Source organism: Fusarium coffeatum (assembly GCF_003316985.1).
Source record: "Fusarium coffeatum strain FIESC_28 chromosome Unknown BRIP53273_contig_49, whole genome shotgun sequence".
Taxonomy (NCBI): domain Eukaryota; kingdom Fungi; phylum Ascomycota; class Sordariomycetes; order Hypocreales; family Nectriaceae; genus Fusarium; species Fusarium coffeatum.
The window spans coordinates 217335-238788 of record NW_022157846.1 but is presented as its reverse complement, the minus strand read 5'-3'; the positions used below and the strand labels follow the sequence as shown (position 1 = coordinate 238788).

Here is a 21454-nt window from a genome sequence, read left to right as displayed (position 1 = left end):
TGGACAGAAGACTGCGCGGATCTTGTTTTGCTATGTATGAAAAGGGTTGAAAGAAGGCAAGATGTTCGGATAGTCCTGATGGTATCAGAAGAATTGTCCCCTGGAGGCACAGGAGACGAAACAATATAGTCACTTTGTGATAGCTTAGACCAGCAGTTAGGCTAGTTTATTATGATAGCCTAAGTCTTGGAGAACAATTCTTCTGTTACCCACCTGACGGTACAAAACATGCAAAAAGATATGATTGATGAGACTGGGACTCGAACCCAGGAGGATTGCTCCACCAGGAAATTGGTGTTAAGGTTAACCTTAACCTGGCGCCATAACCAACTCGGCCATCTCACCGAAGGTCGCAAGTGATCTATAGACCCGCTTGATGAACTGCGAAACTTTTAGCTAGTTCATAAGCGCTGAGATTAAAATTGCGAGTGAAAAAGTGAATCGCAGAAATGTTTTCTTCTTGCTTTGTGTTGCAGGTGATGATATGGATTTGAGGTTGTTCTTGATATTCCAGCTCAACGCCGGTATGTGCATGTCTCAGGCCCTGCAATAGCGAGTTAGATTTTCTGAAATTAACGGGAGAAAGACGTTGCAGAACCTTAAACGCAGCATTTAAGCAGGAGCTTATGTAGTCTAGAATATCCTGGTTTGTCTGTGAGGTGAGAGAGTATAGAAGTGTCATAATCACGAGATACCAATGGCTCTACATAATTCTGAAAGTATTGCATTCTGTTAACAACTCTTCCATGAGTGTCATGTCGTCTTAGTTACTGTAGCCACGGTCAAATATGCCTGAGCCACCAGTATTAATTGTCCGGATTAATTAATCGAACCACTAAGGAGATAACGTTATTAATTGCATCACCCGTAATTCTCATCGATACTATAACTGATGGTATTCTTTATATAACTATCATCACCACTTATATATGTTTTCATTGCTACTAAACCTCTAAACATTTCCTCAAATGACATCACGCCCAGCTATTCATCGACGCGATCCCTCATCCATCCACTTCTTGGCGATGGTGCCGACAGTAGCGTCCACTGCAAAATGCCCCGTAAAACCCCTGGCTATCGCCTGGGGAATGCGAGTCCAGACCCACTGTCGACCTGCGCGAAATATTCATCCAACCTGTGGTTGGTTCCGTCTGGTCCGATCGGTCTTCTCCTAGACTGGGATGTCGGCTTCGCTTGCATTGGCATTCAAATCTCCCGTGTTTCCAGCTTTTCTTTTCCTTCTCTTTTCTTCTTCTTTTCCTTCTTTTCTTTTAACATCTTCATCGTTAACGCCCTTGCTCTCCGTCGGCGGTTACTAGACAAGTGCTTCATTGACGAGAGATCGTTCGTTGTGTTAAGGGAATTGGCATCACCGAGGGAACAAACAAAACAAAACAATGCACGCTTCAAAGATCTTGGCCTCTATGGGCCTTATGGCCCTCGCCAATGCGACTGTTATTCGTTACGAGCGCGATCTCCAGGACGATGCCCCAGCTCTAGAGAAGCGCGCCGACAAGACCGCCGCTTGGGTCACCGTCGATGACGAGCAGCAGCCCGCTACGACCTACACTCCCTCGTACACCACCATCGATGGTACCACGTCCATCATCGATGCTGCTCCTCACGATCTGACTGCTAGTGTGTATACTTATACCAGCTGGGGCAAGATTCACACCAGCACTGGCGAGCCTCCTAATCCCCAGGCTACTGGCAAGCATGGTGAGGGTGTCTTTTCGCGATGCTACAACAAGGATGGCGACAATGCTCCCTTCTGCTCTCCCTATGCGAACAGCACTCTCGATGTTAGCAATACATACTTTGGTAAGTTCCTGAAGTCATTGGCGCATCAATTCATATCCAGTTGCTAACTATGCTACTACAGTCACTTGGGACCCTGACTTCTTCAACAAGACCAAGTCCACTGACAACTCCACCCTAATGATCACCCCCCGTCTCGACATCTTCAACTCCTCTAGCCAGAAGTGGGAGAAGTACAAGGAATTCACCGAATCCTCCGTCCCCGCTGCCTGGGGTTACTGGCCATTCAACGCCAAGTCGGATTACATCAAGAAGTCTCACAACATCTCCCTTACGCTCTACAGCAACAGCAACAACTCTCTCGAAAAGACCAAGTCCTCAACCCTGTTCCTCTACCTGCAAGACGAGAACTTCCCCGAGAAGGCGCACGAGAAGCTCCCCGAGGGCCAGACTCTCATCATTGCCCTCCCCGTCGTCTTCGGCTCGCTTCTTCTTCTCATTATCGGTGGTTTCCTGTGGAACCGCAAGACCCGCCACATTGGACTCGGTAACATCTCCGGTCGCGCTCGCCATGGCTACACCGGTCGTGCTAAGCGCCGCATCTTTGGCGCCAGGGACAACGGCATTCAACTCGATACCTCTGTCCCTCCACCTGGCGAGTACCGCGATGCTCCCCAGCGTGCTCGTGCTGACAGCGATGGTCTCGGAAGCTTGGCTGGCAGCCCTGTCGATGCCAACTTCTCTCAGCAGGGCAACGGTGGTGGCCGCAACGCTTTCCGTGACGAGATGCGAAGACAGGAGGAGGAGCGACGCATGTAAAGGAAGAAGAAACAAGAGGCTATCTGATCTAATTGGATATGTAATCAGTGGCTATTATCTGCATTGTCAAATTCGTTTCAATGTATATATCTGGAAACTATAGCGATGCGAGCATTACGGTGGAGGATGGAGCGTAACGATCTTCACACGACGCATAACGAGAGAATTAATATGAACGCTTAGTCTATCAAAATTAAATCAACGTGGCCTCTTGTCTTGACAAGAGGCAGAAGACACATCATACAAAAACGCCGTCCGTAAACCGACCAGCCCTCTCCCTGATACAAGCTGCCAAAATAGTTTCATACGCCGGGTGTCTGGGTATCCCGAAACCATCATTTGCAAAGTTCCCCATTCATAGCAGTTTGTAATGACACCGATGACTAACGCATCTTGAAAACCAGAACCAACTCCTCGTGAGCATGTGAACAAAAGCAAACCATTACGCCATTCCACCCTTGATCCGTTTGTTTACACCTTTCTGTTCTCCGCCGCTAAGGCGTCGCTTTCCTTTTGCATTTGGTGGTGTTTTAGGCGGTGTCGCTGGAGGTGTATCTTGTGTAGTGAGCTCGAAACCCGAACAAAGGTCAAGCTGGGTCTCTCCGTCCTTCAAGGGCCGCATGAGTTCGGCGGGAATTGCTGTGGCGAGCTTGCACTTAGCCTCGCATTCCTGATAGGTTTGTGTAGTCCAATCGTCATCCGCATAGTTCTTGGCTTCGGCAATGCTGTACCCTGTGCTGAATCCTTCATGATATGCGTCGGGTAGGATCACTATGGTTTCACCAGGACGTTGGTCGACGATACGGAAAGGTATGCCTAGCTTCTCGAGCTTCTGTGGGAAGAAGAATTCAGCTCGATGTCGCATGAACTGAGAGCATTTGTCTTTTCGACCAAGAGCCTCTTCGGCAATGTCGACGGCATTGGAAGGTACCACAATCCAGATCTTTCGGCCTTTGTATAGGTGGTTGAGAGAAACAAGTCGGAAGTCCTCTGCATGTATTTGGAAGCTTGCTCCAAAATGAGGACCTGATTCGTAAACATAAGGCGTGTGAATACCAGGAATGATAGCCTTAGTGTACTCCAGCTTATCGCCCTTCAAAGGGTAGATCGGACTTCGCCCAGGGACGCCGGCTTCACGTCGTTGCTCCGGAGTCCATGCAGGGACATCTGCCCGATATCGCACATTGCGAATTTGCTTGCGGTCACTCTTGCGGTATAACTTCCTGAGCTGGTCGATAGCTTGAATTGCAGAAACGTTGCATTGTGGACCAGTGACTGATGAGTTGAAGTTGCCCACAGAAGGAACAGTTTCAACTCGCCAGAAACTGTTCTTCTTAATCTGATTGGGTCGGTATGCGTGTGCAGGAACCTTTTGAGAGTCCTTTTCTGGCAGGTCCTCTAGGAGCTCATCCGGGAGAACGATCTTGAAGCAGCCATGGTTTTCAGCATGGAGGCTTCGAGCAAAAGCAAGATTGGCTGCGAAATCGCTCCACTGTTGGACTGTTGGCCTAAGCCGTAGTACCTCATGACCTTCTGGACCGTCCCAGTCATAGTTAATTGAGTCAACTTCGGTTGGTAGTTCGGCTGGGGTTTCGCCCAGTTCAGAAGGCAGGTCACTTAGTATTGAACTGGCGTCATCTTGATCCAGTTCGGGAGGAGGCGACGGTTCATTAGCCGCTGCTAGAGATTGTTCGTTTTTGTTAATTCCCGGCATTGAAGCTGGCTGTTCAGTGGCTGGTAGAAGCGGCTCAGGATATGACGCTGGTTCCATGACGTTTGATGAGCTGGCGGGGATTGGACCCTGTTCGTGAGCAATCTGGGGAGCGTTAAGAGGCCCAGGCCCAGGCTGTTGAACGTGTGGAGAAGAATGCTGAAATTGAAGGTGAGGAGTCGCAAGACCATGCGACAGATGTCGAATCTCCATTGAAACCGGGAAAGACCCGTCTCGCGATTGCGACGGATAGGCAAGTAGTTGATGTGGTTGAGAGTGGAGAGTGTCCAAGGTGAGAGTGAGAAACTAGGCGACTGGGTAGTGAGAGGTGAGCGGAATTGCCACCCTGGTTCAGTAGCTCAAGACAATTCAGCGAAAGAGTCAAGTGTGTACAGTGAATGCGCGATGGACGTCGATATTGGCATAATCTAAGAAAATAAGGCGACGAGTTCGACAGGGGGCTATCTCCTTTATAAGCGCCGCGATGGCTGCTCGTTTTTATTGCGCGGGATCAAGTTTGACGTAGGAGAGAAAATAAAGACAACCTGGAAGAATTGGACTGTGCTGTAGAAGAAAGAGGCACCGACCATGAGAAGCAAAGTTGAACCTAAAAAGTGCTAGACCAAACCTGGAGTGTCAGTGAAGGAGGGTACTTGGCAAAGTGACTGATGACCACCCAAAATGCATGTCTCTTCTGCCCTGTTCAGTGTCTTTGTCTCCAAACTCGATAGAGCCTCGGCGGGAGAGCACCTGCCCACGCTGGCACTTTAGGTGCAGACAAGACAGAAATCGAAAAGTGGACCAAGCGGGGAGAACAGAGATTGGTCCAAAAAAGAAGCAAAGCTTGGATTCTAGCGGCAAACCACCTGCAAGGTCCCTGATTAGCGCGGGGCAAATCGATTTCAGGGGACAGGAGAGAAAGAAGACCTTATCAGAGGAACAATGAAAATGGTTACCCGTGCTACAGTATCCGAGAACGAAAGACAAAGTATAAATAGAGATAAAGGGTGCTTATAGGTCGAGAGACAGACGCAGTCATGAGATGTTGTCGTGCAGAGAACAAAGATCTTTATCGGCAAATGCGATTGTCAGGTGAAAGGAGACAAAAGCATTGAAGCAGCCACTCGGCCCTACTGAGTATAAAGCCCGGGTGAAGGTGAAAGAAGGTATTTCTAAGTTAGGTAGGTACTCGGGAGTCCGAGGTTCAGGTCAATTTTATTGTTTATTTCCTGCACCATCAATCAGTTTAGGTAGGAGCGACCCGGCAGTGGAGCGAAGATAGATACCGTAAAAGGGTAAGTGAGTGATCGACACGCTAAGGCCCGTGTCTTCTTTGCTTCCATTGCGCTTGCCTACACACGCTTGCAACGTCAGGAACAAACCCGACAGGGGTCTTTATCAATCAGTTCCGAGGACCTGGTTATGATTGGATTTGCGGATATTTGCAGCAAGCATAAGAGTTTGTTACCTGTAGGTACCTCAGAGGGATTTGCTATTTGTTCGCAATGTTATGAATCAACAAAACGGTTTGTAGTATGTAAACAAAGCGTGAATGCTTTGTTTACTGTCGTTTCCTGTCTTGATATACCACACTTTGTGCCGGCATCGTTTCCGTTTAAAAGTCATTGTGAAGAATGACATCTTCCCTACTGGTTTGTCGAGAACCATTTATGAAGAAATCCTACTAACAATCGATGTTTCTATTGACTGGAAACTTCGAACACTGCTCAAAGGCTCATGTTCCAGGTGTCTCGTCGTGTGCATTGTGAACTGCAAGTTTCTAGAACACCTTGAATCTGAAGTTGGTGGAGTGTTGATAGTCTATCAGCGATGGCTTCATAGGAAAAGTGTTGTTGCATGAGAAAATTAGATGCGAGTGGGCTCACATATAAGTTAGGATGGCTTCGTGCCTGTCAAAGGGTATTTCAAGTTAGTGAATATTAACTGCGTTATTTCCATGTAGAGACTACCTTCTGTTAAGTGACGTGCATGTAAAGATAAAGGTTATAAATACATAACTATTCTACATATCCTGTTCTCGGTAACTCCAGCCTTGTATGCTTAGTATTTGGGCACGAGGCTTCGGGTGAGGGGGTATCTCTCCCAACAACCCCCAGATCCATCCTTCTGGATCTACTCGTTTGGTGAAAGGTGCCTAATAGCTGCCAGAGGGGGGTTATGTGCGTCGACACCCCCTGGATCGAGTTACTATTGAACTAGAGGGGCCAGGCAGTGAATCACAGTCACTCCAAGTGGGATAGCTATAGGATCCACCTTCTACGCATTTCGTCTCTCCTTCTACCATCCACTCTTCATACCAATCATCCCAACAATGGGGACAACCAAGATGGGGACAACCAAGAAGAGTGCTACCAAGCCCAACAAGCGGTTTCGGGGAGGAAGAAAAAGTCGAATGGCGAGCCGATTGCTTCGCAGCAGTAAGTCCGGAACTCAACCATTATATCAGATTGTTCTAATAAGGACTGGAGAACTCAAGATGAAAACGATGGCGCCGCTGGCTCCCAAGCATGTCATATCTCGAATGGCCATGTCACGACTCGCAAAGGAGATCATGTCGCATCTGCCTGGGGCAACTCTGGATGACCCCAACAAATTGTCCCTAGTCGCTGCGGATGCCCTGCATACCGCGGCTGAGGGGTTCCTGGTGGATGTGCTCTCGTGTAAGTTTCCCGAGGATCTACTCCTATCCACCCTCCTTTTCCTCTCTTTATTCTTTGTCCCCCTCCCTTGAACTTCTTATATGTTGTAACGATATGGTACTTTCTAATGCTAATCCCAATAGGCTCATATGCCTTGGCCCGTCATGCCAACCGCACAGTACTGATGGATAGTGACATTAAATGCATTTGCATGGCGATGAGGACATTGAACAAGACAACCTTTGGTGATGACGGGTTCCATGCCAAGTTGAAGGGTGTATTGGCAGACACCAGGGCCGAAGCAGGCTCTGCCAATAATGGAACCGACAGTGATGACATCGACAGTGATGATACCGACAGTGATGATACCGACAGTGAGGCATCGTAAAGCACACCTATGGGTAATGGTATGAACATTGGGCTTCAGCGAAATGAAATACCCGCCCCTCATGGTATGAACATCGAGAATGATACCGGAGTACCTACTGATCATATCGCAGACAATGCTAGCTCTACAAGCAATCTGACGGATGGCGACAATCACCGTACCAAGCGACGTATGGTCACACTTAGGGTTGGGCCGAGGAACTTCCATGCGGCACTAGGAGGGACAGCGCAGAATACTTGAGGGAAGGGGCTTTATGGATAGCCCAGACCAGTGGTATCGTGCCCGTATACCTAGGGGTTCCTTGCAAGTATTTAGTCCTGAGGTAGATACATATCTTCTCCGGTTCAGCTAGGACATGTTCATTCTGAGGATGGAGTGTTGCTCTCAGGTAACGTTCTACTAGGCACTTGAAGCAATAAAAATCCTCTGCACACTATCTGAATGATTGATGTGATTTGCGTGACGGTGCACTATGGACTACAGTTGGAGACTATTGATTTATTGTCTGCAACACATAGCTACTACCTACTGTAAAGCCTTTCAAATTACTCCATTACTTCGGTTTGAATCCATTGGACTGAGAAGAGGTTGATATCACTCCCAAATGTGGCTACAAAGAAGTGATTGATTCATGTGCTGGACATAAATCTGGTGACATGCCAGAGATGTGAGCCACGAGTTGCTCCTGTTGGACAACAATATGAAGCATTTTCAGTTACGTGGTTTATCTGGCCATCTCATCACCTGTCCCCTTTATTGTCGCCAGCAGGTTGATCGCCCTGAGGAACGACAGCGCGTGAAGGACTCGAACCGTATGCAGTGTTCCTCGACGAGGTCTTCATTTCAGACGTCAAGTGGCAAATACTGCGGCTTTAATAGTGGCAGTGTTTTACATTACGAAGTCAGTTTTGTTGCCTTGCGTATTGTCAATAGTCTCCAACTGGATACGAGTACATTGATTGTCCATGAGACATCGCAAGAATTAGTCGCCAACAGATTTGGAGACAAGATAACTTAGGCTTTTCATGTCAATTTAGACTAGTGCTTGGACTATTTTAAAGTTGGTATCATAAGCCTTAGAAGATAGTTCTTCTGTTGCCCAGCAGTCATCCATAGCATTTGACTAGGGGAATAAGGGGCAACAAGGGGTAGCCTCAATCCATGACGCTTGAGACTACTTCCTGGGCCAGCAATCTCTTATGCCCTGACCTAGGCCATCATATTTGTACTTCTGAGTTCGGGTGCCAGAAGTAATTGTCCCAAGGTCTAGCCTAAACTCCCATAAAGTAGCCAAGTTGTTTCGTCCCTTGTACTCTCAATGGTCACCTTTCCCGATACTCTGACAAACGGATTGGCTTGTAACCGCTTAACCCGAGAGTCCCCAAGTAAGATACGGCGATTCATCTGCTTCCGGCGTCTCATACCAATCCCAATGACGAACTGATACTCCGGCGTTGTTATCCCTTGTTACAACGTGAAGAAGGCCTTCGCTATCTTTGATAAACAGCTGCTGCAGTCGGGGGCACGACTCTACAAGCAGATAGAGCAGCCTTTGATACCAATAATCGAGTCCTTCGAGAGCTTGATCTTCAGACAAGGCAGGGTTATTATCCTGAAATGACAGGAACACATTGTCATGGCAGATTGTGATGGCCAGATGTGTAAGCTTTGTTGAGTTTAGGATGTCAGTAAACTATGAGTAACGGTTAGCTTATGATTACCTACGGTAGGTGGGTAATAGAAGAAGTGTCTTCTAAGGCTTAGGCTACAATAATAAAGTAGCCTAAAGGCTAGTCTAAGCTAGCATAAAGTGACAAAATCATTTCGTCTCTTATGCTTTTGGGGTCTGCGGAAGTACGTACCCAGTTCAGGCTGCTTTCAAGCTCTATTAAATCAGGCCTAGATCCAATAAACTCGTCGACTATGAGCCACTCGAGCTCGGGAAATTCTGTGGTGATGGCTTTAATCTCTCGAAAGGTTGCTTTGAGAGAGTTTGTTATGTCTGTAGTCAGCATAAGACGAAGACGCTTCAGCCCGGGCACTTGATCGCGATACAGACATAGTAGTTGTCTGTATTCCATGGTATAGTCGCCAGGCTTAAGGTCGAACTCTTTATACCTGTAGTCATGGCTGCGCACTTTCCAGTCAGCAGGGAGATACACCGACGTGAGCTTCGAGGGGTCGCAGCAGCCGAGGTAGGCGCTCGTAAGTTCTGGCCGGGCTATGATGTTGAGGGCACTGTGTTTCATCATGTCGCTAGGTTTCGATTCCATCAAGGTAACAAACAGTCGCTTAACCCCGGGAGACATGTATTTGAGGTCCAGTGTTACAGATTTGACTGTCATCATTTCACTCAAGAGCCTGACTAGAAGATCGGCTAGCCCATATCCTAGGTCTCGCGGTAGATCGTGACTAGAGGAAAGACTAAACTGGAAATCTCTGATGGTGGTAGTTAGTATGTTTCGATCTCACTCGCTTGGGCCAGATACTTGCTTGATAGCTTTGAGCCGTGGAACGAGTCGGGGGCTTCTCTCGCTCAGCAGCCCCCTTAGCCAGTAGGTAACCTGAGGCAGGTAGTTACGCATATCGAAATCCTTGAGGCGCGATCCATTGAACCAGTTGTAGAAGTTTACGCTGACGGATACAAGCTGCGTGAGTGCCTTGTTGTCGCAATAGCTTCCAATCTCTTCATATATGAAGAGTGGGAGACTTTCAATGTCAATGCCAGGCATGGTACTGTACTAGCATGAAACGGGGTAGCGACGTGGAACGAAGGGTAGGGGTCGACGGAACTACTGCTTGTGAAGTTGAGGGGGTCACAGCAGCCTTTTATGCAAGCGAGTCGCTTCTGTGTTGGCGAGAGTTAGAGTTACAGTTCAGTTCCATACTGCGGACGACTTCCACTGCGATGAGCAAGATAGGCGTTAGAATGTTGGAAAAATTGGCCGCCGAGAGCATAGAAGATGAGTTTTTTTTTAGTTTACATTATGTGAGCTTAGACTAGAATTTATTTTACTCTAACTTTGGCACCTCAAGCCTTATAGGACGATTCTTCTCTTACGGGATGTGATAAAGTGTTTGTTGTAGTGAATGTTCAACCACCCAGGCACCTTACTAACCTAGGTACCTAGGTCAAGGTGAATCTCGATCGACAGATAGATCTCGGATTAGCCATGCGGAGGTACCCAATCAGTTAGGCTGTATATGTATGTACTCTGATATAATCAGATCATACTGTCGTCTACTTTAGATCTATGACACTCAAGACACTGGCAGCAGCCAGTAGATAGAGAGTAGCAGTAGAATAGAGGACAAAGAAGCATGACCTTGAGTGTCTTTGTTCAATACATTATGTATAGGATTGATCGCTAAAGCAACTGAACATTCATTCATGATAAGTTTGTACCCTCGAGCCTCTTCTTTTTAAAGTACCGGTTCGTCCGATCGCCTATCGCGACAAACCCGGCTTAAACCCATCGACCCGCCCTTGTTCAACCACTCATTCTCTCGACTACTGCCTGATTCTGTTAATGTTACTGTTACACCCACATTGAAATACTAACAACCCAACCCAATCCCTCTCTTCTTTATTTAGAGCCCAAGCAGTTTTCCTTTCTCCCTGCACAAGCTTTGCCAAGACTTCGCTTCCTCTCTGGTCTCTCCACAGCTTCAATCCAAGTCCACTCTTTGCTTTGGCTTTGCAAATCAGCTGTGGCTATCAATCATTCAACTCATCTTCTCCATCAATATCTTTTTTTCTTCTCTATCGCTGTCGTTTTCTTTACAAGCCTAGCTCCATGTCTTTGACCGCGCACTCGTCGCGTCGCTGGGACGAGCTCCCTCATGAGATCCTCCTTCAGATCTTGTGCTGTGAGTCCAGCCCAGCCCAGCTTATCCCTCATCAATACCTGCCTGTACCCCGCTATCGCGATACAGTGTCTGTCTACAAATTCGATCGCATACTAATATAATGTAATTCAGACCTTGAACCACATCAATTGCCTAGATTGCAACTTGTATCGCGAAAATTGAGAGACGTTTGTCTTGATGATGAACTATGGAAGCGGCACTGTTTTGAGCGTTCATCATGGTACCATTTTCTTCAGAATCGCAGAAAGGTCTTTGCTTCCCTACCTGACTCGTCCATAAGTAAGGCGAGTCAAGACGACGAGGAAGACGGCTCTTTACTAGAATTCGATGAATCGTCACGGAGAGACAAGGACCATTTTGAGTTTCTTCAGGACATGGCCAACTGGGATCCTGCATTCCCTGATGAGCATGTATCATGGTACGACGAGTATATCCAGCGTCAAGGACCAACAGCAATCAATTGGCTCGAAACACCGCACGCAGGACAAGGCGGAATGGATCATTTCATCGAAGTCAGAGGCATGGCGCTCTACAGCCCCAACAACAGCAACGACGGGCTCGGCAGTTTATTAGCTGTTTCACCACTGGACGACGGGTCTGTTTGTCTCTGGGATATCAATGGTGCTAGGGGCAGGAGGGGAGGCATCGTTGCTACGAGTCAACCGGATATTCTCTTTTTCGACGGCCGCGGAGATCAAAATACGAAGCGGTCCAAAAAGATCGACACGGGTGTCACCGAGTGTGTCAGTGTTGACAACACTAACAATAGGGCTGTCTTTGCAGTGCAGAGTCGTAAGTGACCAAAGCTTGAATCGTTTGTCTCGATCTGAACTAACTGAGACGTGCTAGATCTCATAGAGGTTGATCTGAATCGTCTGCAGGTCGTCAACAGACATTCATTCGAGTGGTCCATTACAACTTTATCTCAGATCCAGGATGGTGTCCCTTTGACAGTCGGCACTTCACTCGGCATTCACCTTCAAGACTTCAGAGCGCCCCAGCAACACCACGGCAATGTTGTGGAGAGACTAGATGTGGACAGCCCTATGGCAGATGGCGATAACCCATTTAGAGCCATCTTTGACCCGAATCCATTACCGCCGTACGCCTCATTGTCTCAGCCTACACCGACGAGTATTCTTCATCTGCCTCGTCCGGCTGGCGACAATATGGTGTCGGACGACATTTACGTGGCGGGCAGGTTTTCCAATATTCTTCACTATGACAGAAGGCAATTCCCCAAGATCGTGGGCTCCATCTATTCTGGGTCACGGCTGTCTAGTCTGGCAGCGCTGCCGTATCCGTTTTCTACATTGGATCACGAAGTACGACGTCGTGGAGAGCTTTCAGCCGATAGGGTCCACGAATGTAAAACATCGGGTAACGGACGAACACTAATAGCAGGCGGAGAGTACAAGACCAAGGGTTCCCTTGAGTTATATGGTCTCGACACAGTAGATCTATCAAGCGATGGAGCGATGCAGCAGAACTCAACCATGAAGAACCGCTACACAGCAGCTTCATCCATCATTTTGTCGGTCATCAACCACGGCACCAAAGTCGCATTTTCCGACGGCGCAGGACAAATCAAATGGTTCGAAAGAGACGGATACACAGAATGTCGTCGAATTAAGATCGGCCACAGTGACGTCCCCACGCAAGCATCACTCTTCGCCTCGATGCCAGGGTCCGACGATCTGGCGCGCAAGATCTTATCCACCAAGACTGGGCAGGATCGTCCCAACGAAGATAACGTGCTGTTCTGGACAGGCGATAAACTGGGGATGCTTAGTTTCACGGGCGACACGTTGTTTACACCTGAGCAACTGCAGGGTGAGCAGAAACACAGGGATGAACAGGCGGCTGAGGAGGAACGACAGCGACAAGTTTACTCGCAGAGAATGCGGGAAGCACTCGAGAAGCAGGCTGACGAAGTACGGTTTGTACAAGGACTTGGATTATAAGCAATAAAAGGGAGAGCGAGTGATTGGATACGAGAAAAGCATCAAAAGAAGGGCGTTCGGCAACACTGCAGAATCTGGAGAGGATCTGTTGGGTTAGACTACGGATTTACACGACTAGATAAAGTTAAAAGGGTTTCTGTAACATTAGTGAAAATAGGATAAGGATGAGCAAGTAACATGAAAATAGCTCGTCGCTGCATGTACATCACTCACTGTATTACCGTCACGGGATGATGTGATCGTCGGTGGGGAAGGGGTCTTTGTCTTTGTCTAATGCTACTCCATTAGTCCAGCTAGGCATGGTAAAGATGAGGCGCGTGGCAAAGAATTGGTGGACGGATTACACGCATAACAAGCATCAAGCTTGTAATATAAGTGAAGGGATGATACTCCAACTGGCGAATATACGTTACAGCAGACGGATAGGCTATGAGATAAAAGTCGGTCAATGCAAGACATATTTTGAGTCTATAATGACGATATTCCATAAAGACAGATTCTTTGCTTTTTCTAGATGTTCGTCTCGAGAACTCAAGATGGTCTAAGCTGAAAGATCGAAGAGGCATTACCGTAGTAAGTGGAGTGGGAGAGTCCACGTGCTTTGTTTATTAAAGCACGATCCAAGTTTTAGTTGAGATGAGGCTAAACAACCAGGTGAGTAATAGCAGAATTGTCCCCTAAGGCTTAGGTTACTAAAATAAAGTAGCCTAAGTGCTAATCTAAGCCAGCATAAAGTGACCAAATTATTTCGTCTCTTATGCTTATGACGATCAATTCTTCTGATACCCTGAGGACAACACACATGAGACGAATTGTCCATGATATCTTGTGGTGGTTATCAATCTTGAATAAGCAAAAAACATCAATTATGTCATATGACAGCGGCTTGATCCTTCATGTCCGTGCTCTGTCTCAAAATGCAAATAATTAAATCAACCCCCGAATATCCGTAAGAATTCTTTTTTCCAGAAGAACTAAGACCCAAGACCCTTAATGATGATGGTCAGAAACCTCAAAATTCCAGGGCGGCCAATAAGGGTTAGGGATCTTGGACCCCTGACCAATGACGAGGATAAGAGTCAAGATGGAATTTGGCTATTGGAAGGCCTCAAATGGAGTCTGCATTGATTAACCACGTATGAGATGAGTCTATAAAAGATAATCTCGAGGCTTGCTACTACTGTACATCAACCTCTCAGAGTGGTATTGTGATTGATGTGATGGGATGTCGATGTCCATATCGCTAAAACGCATGATACTTTTAGAACCTACCAAAGGATATCCCATACCTATCCCGGCTGCGGAGCGACTTCTCGTTGATACGCGGTACCACGATCCCTGTTCTGCTTAACGAGAGAGTGGATATTTCTCTTTGTATCAGTGGAGATCAATTGTTGCGCTGTCAGAGAGTCCATGTTTTACATTGGATTAGTCCGCCTTGTATCAGCCAGCGGGTCTTGAGTTTTTCGAAGAGGCCTCATGTAAGTAATCAACTGCTAGATACTTCAATTGAATAGAGATAAACCTTGATGACATAAGACAAGAAACAAAAGGAGGCATAACTCTTTTTTTTCGACAGGGCCTTGTTTAGACCTTGTCTGTTTTATGCTGTCTTACTCTGTACCTTGCTGTGACTTGCGAGCAGCATTCCTTTTTATAGTATAGTATAGTAGACCACCATACGGGCGATATGTTGTCCGACTCACAAGGGTTGATCTACCGGGGTTGATTGACTGCCGTATGTAATGCACAGATACCTACCTACGTAGTAATCGTAATCTATTGGACTCATTACCTTGGTAGACTAAACTATCGTGAAGTAGGTTGAGCGACGGATAGAGATATCGCCGATGGAATGGCATTTCACCGCTATATCTACCAGAATCAAGATTAGTATTAGCAGCCATTCCAGTTGAGGCTTGGACTGCTGCAATCAATTAAAACAGGTTATTATAATTCCCGATCATAAAACAATATTTCTCACTACAGTAGTGAGGCGATTAATTGATTGCTCCTAAATAAAAACCCACCTACACACTGCCATCACATACATACAGATAATCGTGTCGTGTCGTGTCATGCTCCCACCACATCCGAGAGCCCATCAACACTTCAGCGCCTCACAACCACCAGAGACAAGGATTCCCCAGCGCATCTGACAGGGGGTTAGGTCCCGCTGCAACTGCAGGCGGCTTGGGGCTCCATAGGCCAGGCTAGGCTCTTTTGCCAGCGGAACCCATAAGCTAAGCTAGTTACCCGATCGCCCTGAAAACAAGATATGGATGTCGTCTCTACCTCAATCATAGTTGGAGCTGAGAATTAAAAAAGTTACGGTCAAGGTTAGCTGACCTTTCTTTGTTGAACTGAACTACTACACTACAATACATTTTTCTCAATATAGAATTTCCCCTTTCACTTTTACATCACTTTCCTTTCTGTTTCGGGATCCATTTCTTTCGGATCCAAATTTACTTCCTTCCATTTTTCTCCGGTTTTTGACTTGTCTCGTCTCCTCATCAACTGCAGTCCATATCACGCGTCCCTCCTTCCCCCAGTCAAGTCAAGTCCAGTCCGTCGTCAAATCCGCCACCCGGCCATCGGCCTCACCGACTACCCTCGACACATCAAACTCTCTACTATCCAACACTCTCTTTCTTTACACCAGCAGAGAGAGAAGACTCAACAAGGGGATCTTACTATCAAAGCGTCTAATCGACTTCCATCCACCAGAGAGCAGAGACATTGGGCCTCCATGTAACCCTGGCTCTTCCCTCCTCTCCTCTCCTCTCCTGATTTTACCTTTTATCAAATTCTCAACAATTCCCACCCCTGGCTCGAAATGTCCCATGGCCTTTTGGGTGGTTGACGGGGGTCGTCCGCTTGGACTTGGTACTACCACTGCCGCTTTCAATTCGAACCGGGGTCCGTACTATTTTGGCGGTAAACGGAGGGTAAGCATCTCCGAAGGCGGCGATGCACCTGCACATTCGCATGCCTACTCTCATGGCGATGGCTTCAATATCGATCCAAAGAGGGCCAGGTTCTCTGATGAATTGCCTTACGACGCATACGAAAACTCACCCATGACCATTCCTGGACCCAGTGGTTACTCTTCACCTCAACCACATGATCATTTCTCGCCTTACTATCCACAACCGCAGCAACCAACATTCCATCATGCCAACAAGGGCGCTTATCCACACAACCAACATTACAGCTCTCTTACAGAAGAGGATTATTTTTACCAAGATGACATTGAATCTTCTACTCCACCATTGATTCATCGCCCAGACTCGGCACCAGTCAAAAACCTCTCTTTTCTCGTCATTCGCGAACGTTCGCCAACCCCAGAGGGATCCGATTTCCCCTCCATCGATGCTAGTCTTGGTCTTGGCGCTTTCGGCCCAACTCCCGAATCTCGGCCGGCTCCGTCTTTCGGGCCTCCCGGCCCACCACCGGGTCCGGCTCCCGCCCAAGCTCCAACTCCCGTCGCCGATTCTTGTGCCATGGAACGTACTGCCTCCGGTCTTTCAATTTCATCGGATACTGCTCAGCCTTCACTTGCCAATCCCCTGGCCGATGACAATGAGCCAGGATTCATGGGAGACATCCCCGCCGCACGCTTGGTCCGCGATCATGTAGCCAACTTTGGCTGCTCCAACCCCAACCGTCGAAGACATCGCAGCGCCGACTCACGCCACGGCCGTATCCTACGAACACTCATAAACCCCAAATCCCGCGCCGCCGACTTTCCTCTGGACGATAACGCCCTCCGCAGCATTTTCTCCGCAGCCAATGAGCTCTTCTTCGCCAATCGTCTAGCCGGCCGTGTCGCATGGGACTGGAGTCACCCCGCAAGTGCACAATACCAAGCACACATCGTCGGTACCACCGCCGTGCGACGTTCCCGTGATGGTGGATTCGAGACGCTCATTGTGCTGTCATCTCCAATTCTCCAGGACACAAAGTACAACCGACGTCTTCTGATTTCGACATTCCTGCACGAGATGATCCACAGTTACCTCTTTGTAGTATGTGGTATGAAAGCCCGTGAACAAGGCGGCCACACCGAGGGATTCCGCCAGATCGCAGATACTATTGACCGCTGGGTCGGTCACAGCTATCTGCGTCTCAGTGAAATGGACGCTGATCTGGAGCATTTCCGACAGCATCCCTCGTGCGGGCAGGATCAGCATCAGGTGCGCAGTCGAAGTGCAGACGAAGAGAGAATACCCTGGCGGAGCGAGAGATGGGAAAACGGAGAGCGAGAAGGGGACGTTAATCATCCGACCGAGCTTCATCCACGACCTCATCCTGGCTACGAAAACAGGGAAAGATATGGGCGGGAGGGGCACAGAGCCTTTCATGTCCGGAGAGGAATCTCACCATACGTTTATTGAGCGTGGAAGTGACCCTCGAAGGTCGACCATGCCTTATCTGATACCACCCAGGTATGGCTTACCAAGAGCCAGCGCCTGAAAAGTCATATCTTATGACTACGTTTAACTGCTATTTCACCCGACTTCCACTTGCGAAGTCTATTTCATTACATCTTACCAAAACTATTTATTTAACGGGATGGTCTAGCTTCGTCTTTGTATTTATATGATTCCCCCTTTTTCTTTCCACAGCGCGGCATTATAGGGGCGTTGTTGATATTTACGGAACGAAAGCATATATCTATTCATTACGGGATGGAGAGATTCTTTTAGGAATTGATGTCAAGGCGCTGCGAGGCATTCTCTCTTTTATGGAAAAGTACTACTACTAAATTATACCAAGGCTGCTTTTTCTGTTTTACACGCTTGGGAATGGCTAGGGAATGGCTAAGATTGGAACCACGATGTAGTACTATGATTGACATTATATCACATAAGAGGTACGATAGTTACTTCTGGGTGATTAAATAAAATTATCATAAACTTGTCATACTTCGTCTCGAGGTCGAGAGTGATTACGGGTCCTAATTAAACAAGTCTTCGACAGTTGTGACACATGCTAGAGAAACTGGTGACGAGACGATCGGGGTCAGTTATCATTGCACAAACGGTTGTAATACAAACCGTTGACTAGCGAATTGAACCAGGTTATACAAGTGCTGCTGTACGAGGTTGGGCGAGTATCATCATGAACTCGCACTATTGTGTCAGGAAAAAACAATACTTTTATTACTGCCGCTACTTTCATCTTCAAATCCAATGCAAACATTATCATTATACTCACCATGATTGACGCCAGCAATGTATAACATGCTCAAATGCATCCAGTCCTTGTGTATTCCCCTTTTTGTAATGCTGAAAGATAAATGTTTGTAACCAGATTTTGGTCCAAGATTGAAGCTAGATTTGACAACTTGACAATTTTCTGTCCAATTTGCTTCGTTATATAATTGAGTATATCGATGTGAATATTGATCGATTGTGGCACTGGCACGGGCTGTGTTATGCCTTGTAATTACTTTCGTCCTCCTTGGATGGTTCCATAAGAACCGTCAGGTCTAGCCTTATTCAACGGCTGCTCGTCCTCAGAGTCTGAGGAAACGACTGATCCCTCAGGCAATAGCAGTGTACTAGAAGAAGAAGAAACCTCGTTATCCTCCGTATCACTGTTCTCGGCCGACGTAGAAGCAGAAGCTGTAGGTCCAGCACCCTCCTCGACAAGATATGCAGGGACAGCGCCTAGAATAGCAACAAACATGAGGAAGAACCATGCCGTAACAACGTATCCGTGGTCAGCGCCCCAAGTGAAGAGAGCGCCCGTAGAAGCAGGACCTGCTGCTCTACCGAGACCGCTGAAGGTGGTAGCGTAGCCGTTTAGGGTGCCGAGAACACGGAGGGATGCGCAGGAGTTGGTGAGGAGGATGGTGGTAGATGGGAAGGCGACGATAATTCCAGCTGCTTTGATGAACATCACTGAGATGAGAGCTGCTGTTCGGGAGTTGTGGGTTGGGAAGAGGACACAGTAGGGGGTGAGGAAGTAGGCGAGTGGCATAAGGAGGCCTGTGGCACATTAGCAGAGACAAGTTGGTGGTATGGTAGGTGAAAACTCACAGCAGGTTCTGAAGCAGCGCAAAACTCCGTAGCGAGCAACGATGGTGGGATAGAGCAGAAACTGGATAGCGCCACAAACAACGCCATACACGGTATAGATAAGTCCAACCTGGCTGTGCGACATGCCAAATCCTCCAGAGAAGTAAAACGGAAACGCGGTGTTCTCGGGAGTGTGTTTCTCAACGGGATGTCTAAGGAAGACACTGAGAATCTGATCATAAGCCACCGAGTGGAAAGCCAAGAACGTATAGGCCAAAAGGTTCATGCAGGTCTGACGAGTAAGTACACGCTCTCTCTTAGGTGGCTGTTCAGCTTGCTTCTTAGGTGCTGTCTTGTTAGGAAGAAGAGGCGATGTAGCTTCGCCATCGACAAAAGATGGACGACGGGTAGATGGTGTTGGACGGGTGTTCTTGAAAGAGCGGGTGATGCGCTCGCCGACTAGGAGACCCCAATCCCGGTGACCCTTTTTGCTAGGAAGTGTTTCCTAAACGATATGAGCATTGGTGTCTACAAGGATATGGTGCAGACTTACATGGAGGAATAGTACTGCGACAGTAACGGAGATGCAGAAGACAATGGTCAAGATCATGTTAGGAAGGATAAAGGGGAATTTCTTGAAGAATTCTATGTGGCCAAAGATCTCGGGATATTGCTCTGCAGGCTCCGCGAAGAAGCCTCCGAAGCTAGGTCCGATGATCGAGCCTATGCTCCAGACGACGGGCATGATGGAGAAGGCACGAGGTTGAAGTTCTCGCTCAGGGACCATCTCAGCAACCATTGTTCGAATAATACCAACTAGATCCTGTTAGTAAACCCAATATCTCATATAAAGGAAGAATTCAGCTCACCATTTCCGTTGCCACCACCCTGAATAGCTCTCACAGCAATAGCCATAGGCAAACTCGTCGACATACCCCATACTATGAAGCAAACCATCGTACTTAGCAAGCCCAAGATAATTGTCGGCTTTCTCCCATAGGTATCAGATGCTCTTCCCCATGCAACAGCTGTGACGCTTTGCGCGATGGAAAAGACACCTGATGTGACGCCTACCCAGCTTCCGACTTTGTTGGTAGGAACACCGAAACTGCTGACCATTGCGGGTAGGTAGGGGAAGACAGAGGTGTAAGCCATTGGTTCGGCGACTCGAGCGATGGCTGGTGAAGGTTAGTTAGAGGTTTGAAGAGTGCCTCGGCGGTATGGGCCGAGGAGTGTAGATTTAAGCGTGATCATAATGTCTCTGTATCTGATGAGATTGTTTATTGGTAACACTCTCACTAGAGCAAATTTTGGAGAGGGATTTAGATAGAAGTAATGTGAAAGATCCGTATATCCTTTCATCTCATCGTGACCGTGCATGTATAAGAGGCGGATGTGAGATGAAAGCACGGCCCAGGACGTATGACAAGGGTCTTGAAAAGCTTTTACAGAAGATGATTCCGTGAACAATATAGACTAACTTACCCAGAATCGCCAACTGCTGCTTTGGCAGCTTCGGCCCATTGTTTGTCGTCATGACGAGAACGGTTGCGAGGAGTAAGAGTCAGAGAGGGACGATCAGAGAGGAACGGCGCAAGATTGTGAACAGAGCAATTCTTTTCTTTTCTCGTTCTAACAATAACAAAATCTTTTCAACGATAAGTTAAGAGGTGATGGATAGTTTGGAAGTAAACAAAGAATATAGGCGATAACTCATCAGCCTTCCCAACCTCTTAAGCCAGAGAAACAAAAAAGACAGGAAACAAGATGAAATTGAGCCCGATGAAAAGGTAAAGTACAGCCTACTGAGGAAAGTTATGGGTCATCGTTACCAAAACAGGCTTGGTCTGTTATCAAAAGTGAGAGTTGCAGAAAAAAAGGCGAACAGCGGCAGGGATTCTCTCTTAGACATGTCGGTCAAGAAAGACATAATTGGTCCCCCTTCTAATAATGAAGGTGTGTGAAGGATTGGGGGGTCACAAGAGCAAACTTCAGCTACTATGACTGTTACTATCAATGTATTCAGATCATCAACAATTGTCTTGGTTTGTTGTGGTTCCTTTGTGAGACATCGGCAGTTAACATGACGCACAGGACTATCGTACTCGAGTACAGTACTGTAATGACAAACTCTACTGTTGACTGTCTACAGTGACGACAGCTGGGTTAGGGGAATATGTTGGTCTCTTGGTTGCAACCATCAACATGTAATCACCAAGTCTGGGGTCATCATCTGCCCCCGAAAGCGGACCTCG

The 21454-nt window shown here is 47.5% G+C and overlaps 7 protein-coding genes across 7 annotated transcripts; 4 read left to right on the top strand and 3 right to left on the bottom strand.

The window, feature by feature from the left end:
- Positions 1-1397: 1397 nt before the first annotated feature.
- On the top strand, positions 1398-2577 carry FIESC28_02259 (uncharacterized protein; the record flags this gene model as incomplete). Its single annotated transcript, XM_031156409.1, has 2 exons — positions 1398-1821; positions 1883-2577. 2 exons carry the CDS (start codon positions 1398-1400, stop codon positions 2575-2577), a joined length of 1119 nt encoding a protein of 372 aa, XP_031019580.1.
- A 442-nt stretch (positions 2578-3019) lies between these two features.
- On the bottom strand, positions 3020-4348 carry FIESC28_02258 (uncharacterized protein; the record flags this gene model as incomplete). The annotated part of the gene is made up of 1 exon (XM_031156408.1): positions 3020-4348. One exon carries the CDS (start codon positions 4346-4348, stop codon positions 3020-3022), a length of 1329 nt encoding a protein of 442 aa, XP_031019579.1.
- Positions 4349-6620: 2272 nt separating this feature from the next.
- Positions 6621-7336, top strand: FIESC28_02257 (uncharacterized protein; the record flags this gene model as incomplete). The annotated part of the gene is made up of 3 exons (XM_031156407.1): positions 6621-6726; positions 6778-6969; positions 7092-7336. 3 exons carry the CDS (start codon positions 6621-6623, stop codon positions 7334-7336), a joined length of 543 nt encoding a protein of 180 aa, XP_031019578.1.
- A 1366-nt stretch (positions 7337-8702) lies between these two features.
- Positions 8703-10068, bottom strand: FIESC28_02256 (uncharacterized protein; the record flags this gene model as incomplete). The annotated part of the gene is made up of 3 exons (XM_031156406.1): positions 8703-9029; positions 9199-9748; positions 9809-10068. The coding sequence occupies 3 exons, from the start codon at positions 10066-10068 to the stop codon at positions 8703-8705; spliced, it is 1137 nt and encodes a 378-aa protein (XP_031019577.1).
- A 1065-nt stretch (positions 10069-11133) lies between these two features.
- On the top strand, positions 11134-13170 carry FIESC28_02255 (uncharacterized protein; the record flags this gene model as incomplete). Its single annotated transcript, XM_031156405.1, has 3 exons — positions 11134-11206; positions 11318-11998; positions 12056-13170. The coding sequence occupies 3 exons, from the start codon at positions 11134-11136 to the stop codon at positions 13168-13170; spliced, it is 1869 nt and encodes a 622-aa protein (XP_031019576.1).
- A 2846-nt stretch (positions 13171-16016) lies between these two features.
- Positions 16017-17570, top strand: FIESC28_02254 (uncharacterized protein; the record flags this gene model as incomplete). The annotated part of the gene is made up of 1 exon (XM_031156404.1): positions 16017-17570. One exon carries the CDS (start codon positions 16017-16019, stop codon positions 17568-17570), a length of 1554 nt encoding a protein of 517 aa, XP_031019575.1.
- Positions 17571-18624: 1054 nt separating this feature from the next.
- Positions 18625-20736, bottom strand: FIESC28_02253 (uncharacterized protein; the record flags this gene model as incomplete). The annotated part of the gene is made up of 5 exons (XM_031156403.1): positions 18625-19169; positions 19221-19704; positions 19753-20015; positions 20069-20377; positions 20685-20736. 5 exons carry the CDS (start codon positions 20734-20736, stop codon positions 18625-18627), a joined length of 1653 nt encoding a protein of 550 aa, XP_031019574.1.
- Positions 20737-21454: the final 718 nt, after the last annotated feature.